Raw genomic sequence first — 14,932 nt, forward strand, 5'->3', positions numbered from 1 at the left:
CACACATGAACAAAAGGAAATTAACACAAACAAGAGGACTTGGTGGCTTTACTTAACAACCTGCATAGTTTAGTCCAAATGTTTCTGAAGTTAGTTAGCAAAATCCCCCAGCACAGCACCAGCCCACACGCAGTGCCTATCTGTAGAACAGCTTTTGGAACAGCCAGACCTCTATTTGACCAGACATTTCTCCCAGAACAAAAAATGGCGGAATGCTAAGACAGAAGCGTTCTAATGCCAGGAAGCCCACCCGAGGGACAGCATGTTTATCACCCTGCGAACTTCCTTCCTCCCTTCCTGATTACATAAAGCATGGGCTGCTAGAACCAGATGAGACCCTAAAGTCACCTTGTCTAGCAGCTGGACAATATATGTTTAACCACCCTTGATTAATAAGCGTCTATTCCACAGAGAGACACACAGTAACTGTTAAGCATGGAAACCATACCCGCGAGGCAGACGCAGGTGAAGTTTCTCCCGTCTTGCTTTTCGATCGCATCAACGCAGCTTGCGTTGTTCAGGCAGGGTCTCCTCTGGCAGGCGTCAAATTCTTCACAGTAAGTACCCACATACTGTTCATCACAGTCACAGGAAAACGTTGCCTGAAACACAAACATACCGTGTATGTTACCCGAGTCCTCTAAAATGTGTGTGATGCCCATGAAACTCAAAGTTCGAAAGTACCACTTATTTTTATAAATACACCAACCCTGAACACTTTAATCATACCATTCATTGATCCGATTAAAATCACAGCTTTCAGTGAAATAGCATATTTCTTTACAGTTTAATTTCAAACATTTATTTTTATTGATATGTCTCCCAACGGGTTTTCAATCTTCCTACACCAGAAATGGAAATAATTATTTTAAGCAAAAAATAGTTTCAACGACCTGACATGGAAGTGACAATTTTGCTAGAGCAGATATACTGGGCTATAGCCATTACATTGGATGTCACTCCAACGAAAAGCCTTCTTCAGCACGGAGAGTGCTAGAGATGAAAACATTATCAAATGTGTCACCTGGCCCACCCTTCCGGAGCACGGAGAGAATTTACTAAATCAGCCTGTAAATGAGCCTCAAGGTGCAGCCACACAGATGACCTGGGTGTAACAGAAAATAAAAGAAACCTTGCAGGGGGAGGGCATTCTTGAGGTCCTAGGTTCAAATCCCAGTACCTCCACCGAAAAAATAAATAAATCTAATTACCTACCCTCCAAAAAAAATTTGTTTGAGTAATCATGCAGAGTTTAAAAAATAAAAGAAACCACTTTGTTTGGTTTGCTATATTAACCTTATCTTAGCAAAAGACGATAACTCAGACCCAGAGACCTGAATTTGAGTGGAAGCATCATGTCTGAGGCAGCTGTAAAATCCAAATAAAACTGAGCCTCCTGCTCTCCTAGTGCTGGCCTGAGGGTGGTGACGCTTGTACAGAAACACAGATCTGGCCCTGAAGCCTGTGTGAAGCAAGGGAGACGTTACTGCAGAGGCTCAGGAAGAGAGGAGCGGAGGCAAAGGAGAATGGCATAAGCAAGACTTACTGCTTAAAAAACAGTTAAAAGCACCTTTCTCAGCTCTCCTGAAGCCCCACACATCAGGCAGGTGTTCCAAAGCCGCGTTCGCAGCCTCTCCAAGCCCCACCTCCCTCCCTCTGGAGCAGGTGGGGGCAGCCTCCCGCCCCTGATCTTTCAGAGTCTCCTGCTCCTTCTGGTGTTCTTCACTCAGGATCCCACCCAGTCCCCACCCACCCACACAAGTACAACACAGCACCTTCTTTTCTCCTAAAAAACAAAAGGGTTGCCCTTTCTTCTCTAATATTTTTTGTCTCCTGATCAAGTTTTATCGTTCTTGTCCATTTCTTGATAAATTTACTCCTGAACATTTAGATTTCTTTGTAGTTATTGTTAATCAGATGTTTTCCTCACCCCTTTCTTGTATAGCCTTCATATTTGATAGTGATGATTACTGATACAGAAAATGCTGGTATTATGTTACCCATCATCACACTGAATCTCATTACAGGTCAGAGGTTTTAGTTGATTCTCTTTTCTAGATACAACAACCCCATCCCCCACAAAAGGGGGCACATTAATTGCAAATCAGAAGTGTCACCTTCTCTTCCCCAGTCCTCACGGTTACATGAGTGGCGTGTCCAGAATAATTTTGATTTCAAAAGGAGGTTTGTAGAATTTACAACTTACTTCTTGGAATGATAATAGAATTTTATAAAATGCCATTTAGATTCTATTTTTTAAAAATCATCTTTTTCTGTCTCTAACTTATCAATAAGTGAATTGAATGTTTAAATCCCCTACTACCAACTCCTGACACTCCTGGGAGGAAAACCCCACAGATGTCACGAGGTAAAACTGTTTCATGGCTGCATTCTCTTTGGAGTTATATTTCTATGCCTTCTATCTAACTTGCCCTCCCCGCAACAGACTCCTTTTCTAAGAAAAACTGTCCCTTGCATGGTGAGACCATAATTTACACCATAAAAGGATGCTCCTTGTCACACGTGACTAAACCAGGAGTGGTAGACCCCGGACCTCAGCAACCAACCAAAAAACCGGACAGTCAAACAAGACATTGAGCTCAACCAAAACAGCCAGACTTTATGTAGGTGTGTCTTACATTAATTGGATGTGTTTTGTTGCGGTGGTTGACGAATCCTTATCAACTGAATTCCTCTTTAGTTCAAGAACACATTCTCCAATTACATCTTAGAAACCAGGACAATGGAAATAAAGGCAATGGGTTTTTCTACTTAAGTTGGAGATATTTCCTGTTTCTATTGTCTCACTCCTCCTTGTGGCAAATGGAAATTCCCTCTGCATTCTAGCAATAGTTGGCTTCCTATTCATTTTTTCATGATGCTGTCAGTTTTTGCCTTTTGGGTATGTTTGTATAGACTTTGAAGTTGAGAGCTGGGAAAAGCTCATCAAGGACTATTAGAAAGGCAGCCTTGTAACTAGGAAACTCCTTTTCTAGAACTGTCTTCTAAGGAATACCTTGTCCTTGTTTAAATAGGCAACAGTGCACATTCTGATATTTGCAGGGACTGTCTGGAGCTCCTTGTGCATCTGCAGATCTGCGACTGCTTCTGAATGTAGAAGCGGTGCATGTCCAGCACATACAATTCCAAGCGGGCCTCAGCATCATAAGAAATCACTCCATGTCATTGCTTTTGGCTGCTGTCCTCTAAAATTTACTTGGTTTGTATCCAGCCATTCCGCACTGCAGATACATTTCTTTGGTTATTTGGGGGATACATTTTGCATATAATTCATCTGGCAAGTTCCATGGAAAATATGTTCCTTGTGAAAATAAATTATTAAAAGCCCCAAATCAAATAGCTTCGAGTGAGCGCTGATTGAATTCAAAGCTAAAACAAAAGCCGCACATTTTGCTTTGCTTTGTTTTAGACAGGAAGTAAAAGAAACCTTAAGAAATTGTTGAAACAATTGCTTGTGACCAAGTAAAGCGCTGAACTGATTCTCAAACTTTGACTGATGGGTGAGGAAGAAGATTAACAAATGTTTACATGCTCATGACCATAAAATTTTAGTTAAATCTTGTGTTTTCTGTGTCATGTCGTCCATTGAGTTAGATTTCTTCCAAGGTCTATTTTCTAAGAACAAAGAACCTTCCTATAATATTAAGAGGCTTTTTAGTTGGGAGAGGGTGTAGCTTCAGTGGTAGAGTGTGTGCTTCGCAAGCACAAGGTCCTGGGTTCAATCCCCAGGACCAACTTTAAAACTAAATAAACTTAATTACCCCTCCACCAAATAAAATAATAAATAAATAAATACATATTTTTTAAAGGCTTTTTAAAAAATAGTTTCAAGACTGTTGACCTGTGAGGGGCTATAAATATTTATTAAGGAATATGTCTCAAGCATATTTGTTCTGAAAAGCTGGGTTTGATCACTGACATTTGTAAACTATTATATCAACCTTGAGAAGTTTAACCCACTGACTGATACCACCAACCTCTGAGTTAATGGGTATAAAAGACAAAATGAACTAAGTTAAAATTAGTAGCACAGCAAAGTTACAGAGAGGTACCTCCTTGCAAAATAATTTTATTTTTATACGTAAAAATATTTCTTCAAGGAAAATGAAAAATGACCCTGAGAGGTTTATTTTAAAAGCCAACACAGAATCTCAATTTTTCTAAACAGCTTGAAGTCAAATATTCCATTTGCACAGTCATGAAACTTTCTCGGACAGGGGTAGGAAGCTTTGAAAAGTTCTAACGTAAAATACTTTCAATCATACCTGCATTCACTTGTTCACCAGTACATACTGAGCACTTAAGAGCCAGGCACAGGTCTAAGGGCTCGGGGACACAAAACAGCAAAACTCTCTCACAGAGATTATATTCTGTTGGGAGTGACTGACAATAGGCAAAATGATTCATAATCAGTAAATGTGGTGATAAATGCTATGGGAAAAATTAAGTAGCAAAGGGGAAGAGAAGGGACCTTGAAGAAGCACCCCTATTAAACCTACTGTTGAGTTTACCAGGGGGACGTTATAGGAACGTTAAATGCCACACTTCATTTTCTGCCTCATTTATAAAGTCCTACCCGAGAAAATTCACTCATTTAAAGGCTTTGCTAGTCATGAGAGCTGGTGTTTTGTCCTCATGAATGATGTAGACCATACGAGTGCCGAATTTTCTCTCCCTTTTGAGTTGGCTGCTCAGTCTATTGGAAGTTCAACGTCACCAGCACTGCAGGGCGCCGTGACCTGTATAGCTGCTTCCTCTTTCCGACTTGGAGATTGCGTCCCAGTTTCTATTTTCTCTGACTCTGACTTATTTTTTGTATTCTTATATTTCAATACTTAACAAAATATGGAGCCAAATGTATGAATTGGAAAGCTTAAATTCCCCCAGCATGGCACACGGGTCACTGGCAATCTGGCCCCGACTTACTTTTTCTGTCTCATTCTCTGCCAATCTTCACCTCTCAGGAAACCCTACTTGTCAAGAACAAATCATCCCAGACAAAGAAGTTTTCGGGGAGTTTTATTTGTCTCTTTCAGAGTCGGAATTTATCAATTCTTGCTGACTTTCTCCCTTAAACAAAGTATACAGAAAATACACTTATCCCTTTTTGGTGTCCCAGCGACATCAGGATGGACATAAAAGGCTCAGCTGACTAGACACTGAACAAATCTCATTGTTTACAGAGCTTGCTTACATTTCATTATCACTTTAATCTCCAACACATCTGTCAGCTGGATGTTTCCAGATCCATTTTAGGAGCTGAGAACAGACTCAACAGAGAGATTAGATAAATTGTTTAAGGTGTCCCAGCTGGTAAGCGTAAGGTCAAGGCTTAAACTCGTATCATCAGATTCCAAATCCTTCTATATGCACAGCTGCATGTGATCCTATCATCACCATGATGGTCTGTGGACCATAGACCCACGTGGGGACGCCCTTCACCCTTACTCTAAAATAACCCCCAATGACAGTAATATTTTTATTCTTGCTCCAGATTTCTGTAGTTCTTCTATCTCCTCCCTTGTTGTCTAGCTGTCTTCCGTATCAGCATCATTGACTGTCTTTTTGGTTCCCTGATTCTAATTTCCTTCAGCCTTAAGAATAATACTAAATTTATTCAAACAAGGAGTCCAAATAGAGTAAAAACATCCTTCCTGAGGGTTGAAAGCATCTCTTGCACATAAAATGCCTAATCACTCATGGACAGACTTGGAATCTTCGGGCAATTCTTCGCCAGAACTGGAGGTCTTTGATGTCTGCATCCATAAAAGACATGTGAATGTTCATTGAATTAAGCTGACTTTATCATCGGCTTCTTGAAGGTAGACTTGCAGGAGAGTTTTGTGCAGGGTGAGGATCTTTTTCTCCTATTTCCCTGTCTATCTCTGATGAACTTGTGTTTTATTAAAATGCATTCAGAGCCACTTACACGTTCTTCATCCACACCTTCATACTAAAGGGAACAGTGGAACAAGGATTAGGGGGATAATTTCAAACCACAAGGTGACTAATGGTCTCAGACTTCTGAAAATAGAAAGGAGATGATTTAAGCCACTCCTGGCTAACAGACCCTCAAAGCCAATTTCAATTTCCATCATGGACCAGCCTGATTCCAAACAACATCTGGGTTATTCACAGTTAAATATCTGAACATCTGCAGGGTCAAAACTCCAGCTAATGAGTTGGTAATTGCTGAAACCAGACAATGTAGACATGGTGATTTGCCAAGTTACTCTCTCTTACTTTCATATATGTTTGAAATTTTCCATCATAAAAAATCTGTTGTTTTCAAGAGTCTGGCTAAATCCCAAGAAGGGAAAGATAAAACTTTGAAACATTAGAATCACATTTCAGCATCCTGTATCCAGCTCCTCCCTGCGGGATGTTCATTTACCGTAGGGATGCTGTGGAGAACACTGTGCTGTGTGAACAACCCTGGGTCCCTGTATATGAAGTCCCACTCCAGAAACTTATTTCATATCCAAGTGCCTGGAAAAGCTCTGCCTGCCCAAAGGGACTGACATGTCTTCTCCTGTGGATAATATGAATCACGTAACTGAGCATATTTCCCTCTGAACAACTCAGTCTTCTTGAAGAGGAGACTCAGCCAATCCTATGCCAAGGGAAGGCTTGGCCACGTCTCACCTTCCCCAGCATGTCAGGATCCTGAACAGGGCACAACCAGCCCAGGCCACAGCTGGGAGAGAGGAATCCCTGCTTATAGAACCTATGGGTAAAAATTCAGAAGACCTCTCTAAATTAGCTCTCCATACACGAGAGCGTCAAGAAGTAGAATCTGTTTCCTAGCATTGGAAAGCTCTGGAATCTTTTTGCTCCTTGTTAATGGAGGACCGCCAGGTGCAACTGTCCATGAAGATCACTCCCTCAGTAAGGGCTCGGTGGCCCCTTGACAATGTGCCTATATTGCCCTAAGTGGACATGAAGGAAAGGCAGGCAGTGAATCCTGTCTAACTCGTGTAACAATGCAGCACTAGTCAGGGTCTAGCTTGAGCTGTCCCATCACCCCAAATGCCCTGATCCTGAATCTGTGGGGACAGCAGACACAGACACCTCATCCTTGTCATTCTAAGCCAAAGACCTATTATTCCAGCTCTAGGAACCAGAGCAGGTGATCATTCAGGTCTGAAACTGCATAGCTGACGAACACCAAAACCTTGATAAAAAGCAACAACCAGAGCACACATTTTCATTTCATTAAGCACAGGTGAGCTGTGACTAAAGGGTCAGTAGATCAGCCTAGTGTGTTCTTTCAGACGTGCAGAATTTAGCTTTTTACTAAACCCAGACTTAGTATTTCAAGAGACAGGAAGGATTATTTTGACATAAAATTTAAGAGACTATCTGGGAATCCTATGTATGGTGTAAAAGCCCCTATACATGCCTTCTCCTGAGCCCAGGCCACACGGGAGCACCTGGAACCCAGCCACGGGGACTGACTGTGCTCCTGGTGGGGAGCCCAGCGAGCCATCTCAAAGGAAAGCCCTGTGTGGATTACATTTTCTAAATTCTTGTCTATTGGCTGGGCCTCACTGTTCGATTGCTTAACATTTAATTTAAATAATGTACTCTTACTGCTATAGCTCGTTGTCTCATTTTCCCATTAGTCTTAGTTATATTCTTGCTCTTCTATTTCGTTTCGTTAATTGCTCATGTAGTAGCTTATTTAAAAAAGAAAAAAACTGAGCCTACAAACATATGGATCATCTAAACTTCGAATTCAAGACTTGACATTCATGAATTCCTAGAATCCATTTCTTTGGCTTAAATGTTAAATTCTAAATAACAGAAACCATAATGAGTAAGAGGCCCTTGCTTTTTCCTTCCAAAAGATTTTGAAGTTTACTTGATTACTCAAGGGAGAAGGAAGTCAATGTCCTTCAGGAAATTTTGTAGAAGACTTTCTTCCTAAAAATGGATGTATGGATTGGCAGAATGGAGATGTTCCAAAGCAGTTTCCAACCATATCCCTGCAACTTACGTGTTTCTTAGCACTCAGAGCACGGCCATAATTAGGCATAAGATTTTCATGTAATCAGCCCTGCTCTCCAATTCACCAACATCTGTGATTTTATTTGCTGCAACATTCTAATCCACTAACAAAAGTAATGTTTGACTTAAAAAAAAAAAAGGAATGTCACTGAAAATTCATCTTTTATTGAATTTACCTGAAAAAAAAAAAAGCCTGGTCCCACAAGTACATGACATACCATTCTACTTTCTTATTTTAAAATTCCATTTAGCCATCTAGTTATTTCCTTTGCTACATCAAAAGAAAATGATAAAGAAAAAGCTTTAATAAAGTGGACACTTTGATGTATAAATTACTGATGAGAATGATTCATTGTTGAACAGAGGTCCTTCCCAACATCTTCTTCAAGTTCCCTTGGATGGAAAACTCACTATGAATTACATTTGAAATGTAAAGCAAAGATGATAAACCAGTGGTAACTTTTTCCACAGATGGAAAGCCGATGGGGACAGGGCAGGGTACCAAATCATCATTTACTGAAGGAAGTCCCCGCCATGTGCCAAGTACCACACACAGATTCACTTAATCCTCCCAACGATCTCGCAAGACAGGCATTATTTTCCTATTTCACCAATGAGGAAACAGATGGGAGAATTTAAGGAGCTTGCTCAAAGTCACACAGCTAGTCAGAGGCAGAAGGAGGCAGATCTAGTCTGATTGTAAAGACATTTTTACAATTTACCATATTGAGAAATGCAAGAAATAAGTTACAAAGAATGCAGGGCAGGGTTCAAACAACATTCTGTAAAAGGGGACTCTGAGGGTGGCATTATGCACTGAGTGGGAACTTGAAGGGGACAACCTCCAAGGCCTTTCCAGCTCTTAGAGCTGATGGACCTGGGTGTCAGTCTCAAATAAGCCATAAGTCCCCACCGTCACTCTCCTACCCCAAGTGACTTCACGCCACTCTGGGGTGCCAACAGCTGCCTCGTGGGTTTCCTTCCTGTTCTCACTGTTAGTTTGTCAGGGCTGGGTGCCTTAAACAACAGAAATTTATTTTCTCACCATTCTGGAGGCTGGGAAATCCAAGATTAAGTTGTCAACAGAGTTGGTTTCTTTGAAGGCCTCTCTCCTTGGCTTACAGATGGCCGCCTGCTCCCTGTGTCTTCACATGATCTTCCTTCTGCATATGTCTGTGTCCTAATCACCTTTTTCTAAGGGCATCAGTCACTGTCCTAAGAGCTTTGCAAAATGCAGTCATCCTCATTGGTACCGTTATTCCCATTTCAGATTTGAGGAAACTGAGTAAATCGACCAAGTTCTGCCAAATTAGGGAGTTAAAATGTGAACCCAGGAAATCTGATTCCAGGATTTTCCATCTACATAAAAGAAACTACAGGAAAAGTGAACCACAGATGACTAGGTAATGTAGTAAGAAAAAACACAACGTTGCCTGCTGAGATCCTCTTCCTGGTTCTTCCATCTCTTTGACCTTGGGCAAGGAATTTACACTGTTTATTACTTTGTTTCCTGTTGGACCTCAGGTCAGTAATCGGAGAAAATGAAAAGAGATGTGCTGAAACACAAAGACTCTATTATTTATGTTGTGGTTTTAAAAACTTAGCTGGTGTAAGAGCTAAAGTGATACAACAGAAATTCCACAACACCTGTCCAATAGCAAAGGGTTCAGCACAGCCGCTTACAGATAAAATGATTCTATCCGTGACACAGGAGAAGTAAGTGGTTGACTGGCCCCTCTTCCCAGCTCCTGTTTGAGTCGGGTAGTGAAAATCAACACATCAAATCACAAGCTAGATTCAGAACCAGGACGTATAGGCAGAGATTAGAAATCAGCGTTGGGTAAAACCATCTGAAGCCCTAATCTCTTTGTTCCCATTAAGACTGCACTGGCCCTTCACAGGGCTTGGAGACCAGGAAGGTCAAGTGTTCAAATGGATGTGGATCCAGGCAGGAGGTGCACCTACACCTGGTCCAGGTAAAAGGTACAGCGCCTGATCCTTTTAGAGAATCCCCAGCTCCCTGCCCTGACCGTTCACTCTGATTGCTCTGGGTCTACCCTTGGGTCAGTTCTGAGAAGCAGATTTTGTCCTTCAGGGATGAACCACTGAGTTCTCAAGACCTCTGTCACCATCTGACCCTCAAGACCCTGAGATGGGGAGACAGACCTGAAGAACTCCGCCTGTGTGACACCCACCTTGATGACGCGGCTCCTCTCCCAGAACATCACTTTCGTATGTGGTTCTTCTTCCTCCTCCTCTCCATCCTCCATCCCTGTTTCCTGTTCACCCTCATTCCCTTTGGACTCCTTCACATATGGGGCTACTGCATCCATGGGCCACGACCAACCCAACACCCTTCCCCAGTTCCCATCTTTAGCCATGTGGGTCTTCCCCTGTAATTTATAACTTTAACCTTGATTTACTTTCCTGTTGGACCTAGAATTCTCCTTTGCCTCATTCTTCACAACTATTTACTTCTTCATAGGTTATTTTATAGTTTATGTACTTTTGTGGATAGTCACAAAGCCAACCCAAATAGAGAGGTTGTAAGCAAAAAAAGTAAAAGACAGCATAGAGCTGATTTAAAGGATCAGTTCAGCCTTCCTTATGGAAGGTGAATGCAATTCTTCAGACCCTTGTTCTCCTGTTGAAATAAGAATATGCACGTGAATCTAGATTATTGGTATCAGAGCCTAAGTTCCAAGAGGTTAGTCTTGATTATGTAATCTGTGACACCATGGCATTTAACTAAAAACATTCCTTCAGCACTGAAGCGGGGGGGGGGGGGGCGCTATTTTTTCATCTTATTGTGAATGATTTTATTTACATAGCATCCCTAATCTGATCAGTGTTTTTCTTACTTAATTGAATTTACACTCACACAAATTGAAATAATACCAGCAGAGGTGGGAAGGTCCTATCATTCATTTTAATTAAATCTTATCTCATTAAATGTTTGTCGCTTTCATTGTTTTAATATTGAACAAAAGGCAGATTATATCTAATAGATATGTTTCCCCAGGATAATTAGAAAAGAATCATTCTACTAATTTCCAGAAGAAACTCATTAAAATAGTTAACCCAGGGATGGCAAAAGAATTAGGTAAGTTCACAGGCAAGGTGAATCCTGCCTGCTCTCAGACTGTCTCTATTAGTCTATAATATTCACATGAAGTGACTTCTTCCTGGTGACCACTTAGTCCTCAAATTCTGAATCAGAGAGAAGACCTGCATCCCAGTTTTGAATATGAGAACACTAACACCACTCGTATCTTCCTTTCAAAAATTTCTTGGTTAATATACCCTATTCTAACCATTTTGCTGCTTGAAGTTTCTTTTCTAACTATATGATTCTTAGAATAAGATATTGGATTTAGGTTCTTTATTCAGAAACAAGGAAATGTATACTTAATTCCCTATAGCCTCAGGATCCCCACCATCAGAAACCTCCATATCACAGGGCTGGGAGGGGTGGAAGCCCTGGGGCTGACCCAGATCCTTTTAAGTGCTGGAAAAAACCTTAACCTCACTTCCTCATTTGCGTGCACAGGCTCTGATGAAGGTGGACCCACCCAGCAGTGTGGTTGTCATACCTGACATTCCCCCATGTAGGGGCCAGTCTTAAATAATTTTTTCCAATTAGAATTTTTAAATGCTCGTGTTAGAAAGGGAAAAAATTCCATGAGCTAGCCCAAATTCCTGTCTTCCCTGAGAGCTGCATACACAGGCTTCTGCAATGGAATGGGGCTCAAGGTCATGGACGTCGTCAGATGAGCACTTACAGAACATCTCAGTCGCCTCTAAAACAACACTGTTTTTTGTCTGTTGGGCATAACCTCTGTCTCAGAAGAATGTCTCAAAGACCAGCAGCCGCCCCCGTTTCTAAACTCGGAAGAAACGGAAACCAAACACAAGATGCCAATTTGCTGACCAATATGACAAATCTCACCTCCCCAAAACCAGGTCCCTGTTCTCTGACCCACCCAACACCTCCAGGCAGCAGCTGGATTCTAGAATGACCTCCTATTCTCTCTCCTACTAAAGTCAGCCCCTGACTAAACTAAGTTATTCCAGTTTTAATGTTAGATAATACCTTAATGTGATACCATTTTAGGGACATTTGCATTTAGATAGGAAATCATGCCTTTATTACAAAGAATTAAGCTCAAATACCAGGATTCCAGGCATCCCGCCAGGCTGCTGTGTCAAAGAAATTTGGCATGAAGGGACTTCCCGAGATGTCCTTGGAACCTCCTCTAAGTCTGCACTCCTAGCCCAGTGCCTTCTGTCCAACAGCACAGGCAACTAGACTGTACCAATGTCTAGGAACTTTAACGTTTAAAAATTTTTGGAGGCGGGGGTATTAGGTTTGTTTATTTATTTGTGTATTTACGTATTTATTTATTTAACGGAGGTACTGGGGATTGAACTCAGGACCTCGTGCATGCTAAGCATGCACTCTACCACTGAGCTACACCCTCCCCCAGCTACTTTTTTTCTTTTAAGCATTTTAAAAATTCAGTTCAGAAGTAAAGACCCCCATAATTAAAAAAAAAATTATCTCCTACTGCTAGCTGGTAATTTTGGTTTTGCTATGTTTTAGAAGAACCTTTTATCAGGGTCCTTCTTGGGGAACAATTACATATTCCTGAGTATTTCTGGCTAAATTTGATATTTGTCAACAATTTCATTTTTAACTGCAAAATTAAAAATACATTTAGCCAAGCAGTGCTTCAAAACAGTGGGTAAGAAGCAAGACAGATAGCCCACTGCCCACGTCTGTGGCCACCTGCACCCGCTCTTGTCACTGCACAAGTCTTAAAAATAAAATAAAACAGAAAACAGTGGTATGTAGAACATATGCCAGCAACTTGGAGTCAGAAACGCAAGTATCAACTTTCTCCCAACAATTACCCTTTAAAATTAGAACCCGGAGAAGGAAATGAAACGTGAGTCTAGCCCCAGAGGAGTTCCACTAAAGTCAGTTAAAATCTGTTGAGCAGGCCGGAAGCATTCCGGGGCAGCACAGAAGAGGATGAGCAGAGGCAGAAACTTCTGAGGATACCAGGGTGGGAGCGCCAAGTGGGACAAGGGCCAGGGGAAGGGGCTCTTGATGGAGGCAACAGATGCCACTTCTGTGGTTTGCAATATCGCATGTGACACCTTTTTTTGCAAAGCACTTTACAGAACGCTTCCACAGATATGATCCCATTTTAAATTCCATTAGGGTTTTTTCCAGCACCTCTCCAGATCTGTGCTCGCCCAAGGTCCTACATGTGCCACTGCCCTGTGATATGAACGTTTTCATCTTTCCCATTATTGGACCGGGATATGGAGGCTCGAGGGAATTAAGCGACACAGCTTCAGTAAGTGCAGGAGTCAGGTCCTGACCCCTAAACTGCCCCATATCCATTGACCTCCGCTGGGCCACCACGCCTCCTGCTTCATCAGGATGTCGGTACAAGTGTGGAAGCCCATGCTGACATCGCCCAGACCGAGGGAAGCCCGTACAGGAATGATGCACTCTCTTTAAGCACATAGATATTTGCTGCAGCCTTGAATTCCCTCTCTGACTAGATGACAATAAGAATAGGCTCCACACACTTCTCAACTGATCCAAACAAATAAAACGCTAGTACCTTTAGAAGTATAAAATTTTTTAAATTTCAACCTTTACTGAAATTAAGTCACTTAACTTCTGAGAGCCTCAATATCCCCAGCCAATAATTTCAGTGAGGAAAACGTCCAATGTACAGGGACGTGATGAGGGGAAGATCCTTCCTACCAGGATATGGCAGTGGAACTGATGTCTCATTAGCATTCTGTGAATTTCAGCCAAGCCAAATAAATGGGGAGGGTATAGCTCAGTGGTCAAGTGCAGTGCTTAGCATTCATGAGGTCCTGGGTTCAATCCCTGGTACCTCCATTTAAAATAATAATAATAAATAAACCTAATTACCTCCGCCCTCAAAAAAAAAATCTTTTTAAGCTAAAAAAAAATGCAATGAAGTATTTTTGATTAAACTGCAAAGTGAATTGTTCTTATGGTAGAAATGGAAGCATAATTTTATGCTAATCTAAATATGAAAGCCTGCACCTCTTATATTTTTATTTATTTTAACAACTTAAAATTGCCCTCAGGCAAAAGTCGAATTTGGATGCTGCTTTCTGATTTTAGATATCACAACATGATATCATTTTTTAATCCCTTAAATCTTCCATGTGTGGAGAAATCCTTAAAATAGAAGAGGAAACTTTGGTTTAAAAATCAATGAAAATAATTCAAGCCGAAAGAAGGGTGACCAGATTCCAGTACAAATTTGCACAGTCTGTGGCCTTGGCCCTTGGGGCGGCCCCTTCCTTAACCTAATCCAAGTTCAAACTAACGGCAGACATGGTCCACTCCAGTCGCCTACAAACTGCCCAGCAGACTGTGCTCTCATCTCGTCAGCAGCGCTTTCACGACACGTAACCCAGTCTTCTCATATTTTAGTTTCCACTAACCATGAATGCCTCTTGCATCGGTGTTTGGTTTGCTTGATTTTTATGACTTTGCTCAACTCTCTGCTACAGACACCATCTGATGGCGATTACCTATTGCACTTTGCTTACTGTCACTTAAACGTATACTAAATCAAACTGAGACCAGGTTACAACCAAGGAAAGGATTAAGGTAAAATGTAAGGAAGAGAGCATATAAAGAAATGGAAAAACCAAAACACGGCAGGGAAGCTAGGAAAGCACTTACCGAATTGTACTGCAAAGACAGAAGGAAGAAAAAAAGCAAAATGTGTAAGTTTTTCTGCAGACATAGACCTAAACACACATGCATGATTATTTATGGAAAGTATAAATAATATTGCATAAGCTGCTATGGGCATTTCCTCTGTTCATGTGCCTC

The 14,932-nt window shown here is 41.4% G+C and overlaps 1 protein-coding gene and 1 non-coding gene across 4 annotated transcripts in view; one reads left to right on the forward strand and one right to left on the reverse strand.

Moving 5' to 3' along the window:
- Positions 1 to 14,932, reverse strand: part of DNER (delta/notch like EGF repeat containing) — a 263,556-nt gene that overhangs the window by 96,467 nt on the left and 152,157 nt on the right. For all 3 annotated transcript variants that reach the window (XM_072961804.1, XM_072961805.1, XM_072961806.1), the window contains exon 6: positions 449 to 602. In XM_072961804.1, coding sequence (XP_072817905.1) covers positions 449 to 602 — 154 coding nt within the window. The remainder of the gene's footprint in view (positions 1 to 448; positions 603 to 14,932) is intronic.
- Positions 3,688 to 3,758, forward strand: TRNAA-CGC (transfer RNA alanine (anticodon CGC)). The gene has a single exon. It is a non-coding gene; the product is annotated as a tRNA-Ala (tRNA).

Source organism: Vicugna pacos, chromosome 5 (genome assembly GCF_048564905.1).
Source record: "Vicugna pacos chromosome 5, VicPac4, whole genome shotgun sequence".
Lineage (NCBI taxonomy): Eukaryota > Metazoa > Chordata > Mammalia > Artiodactyla > Camelidae > Vicugna > Vicugna pacos.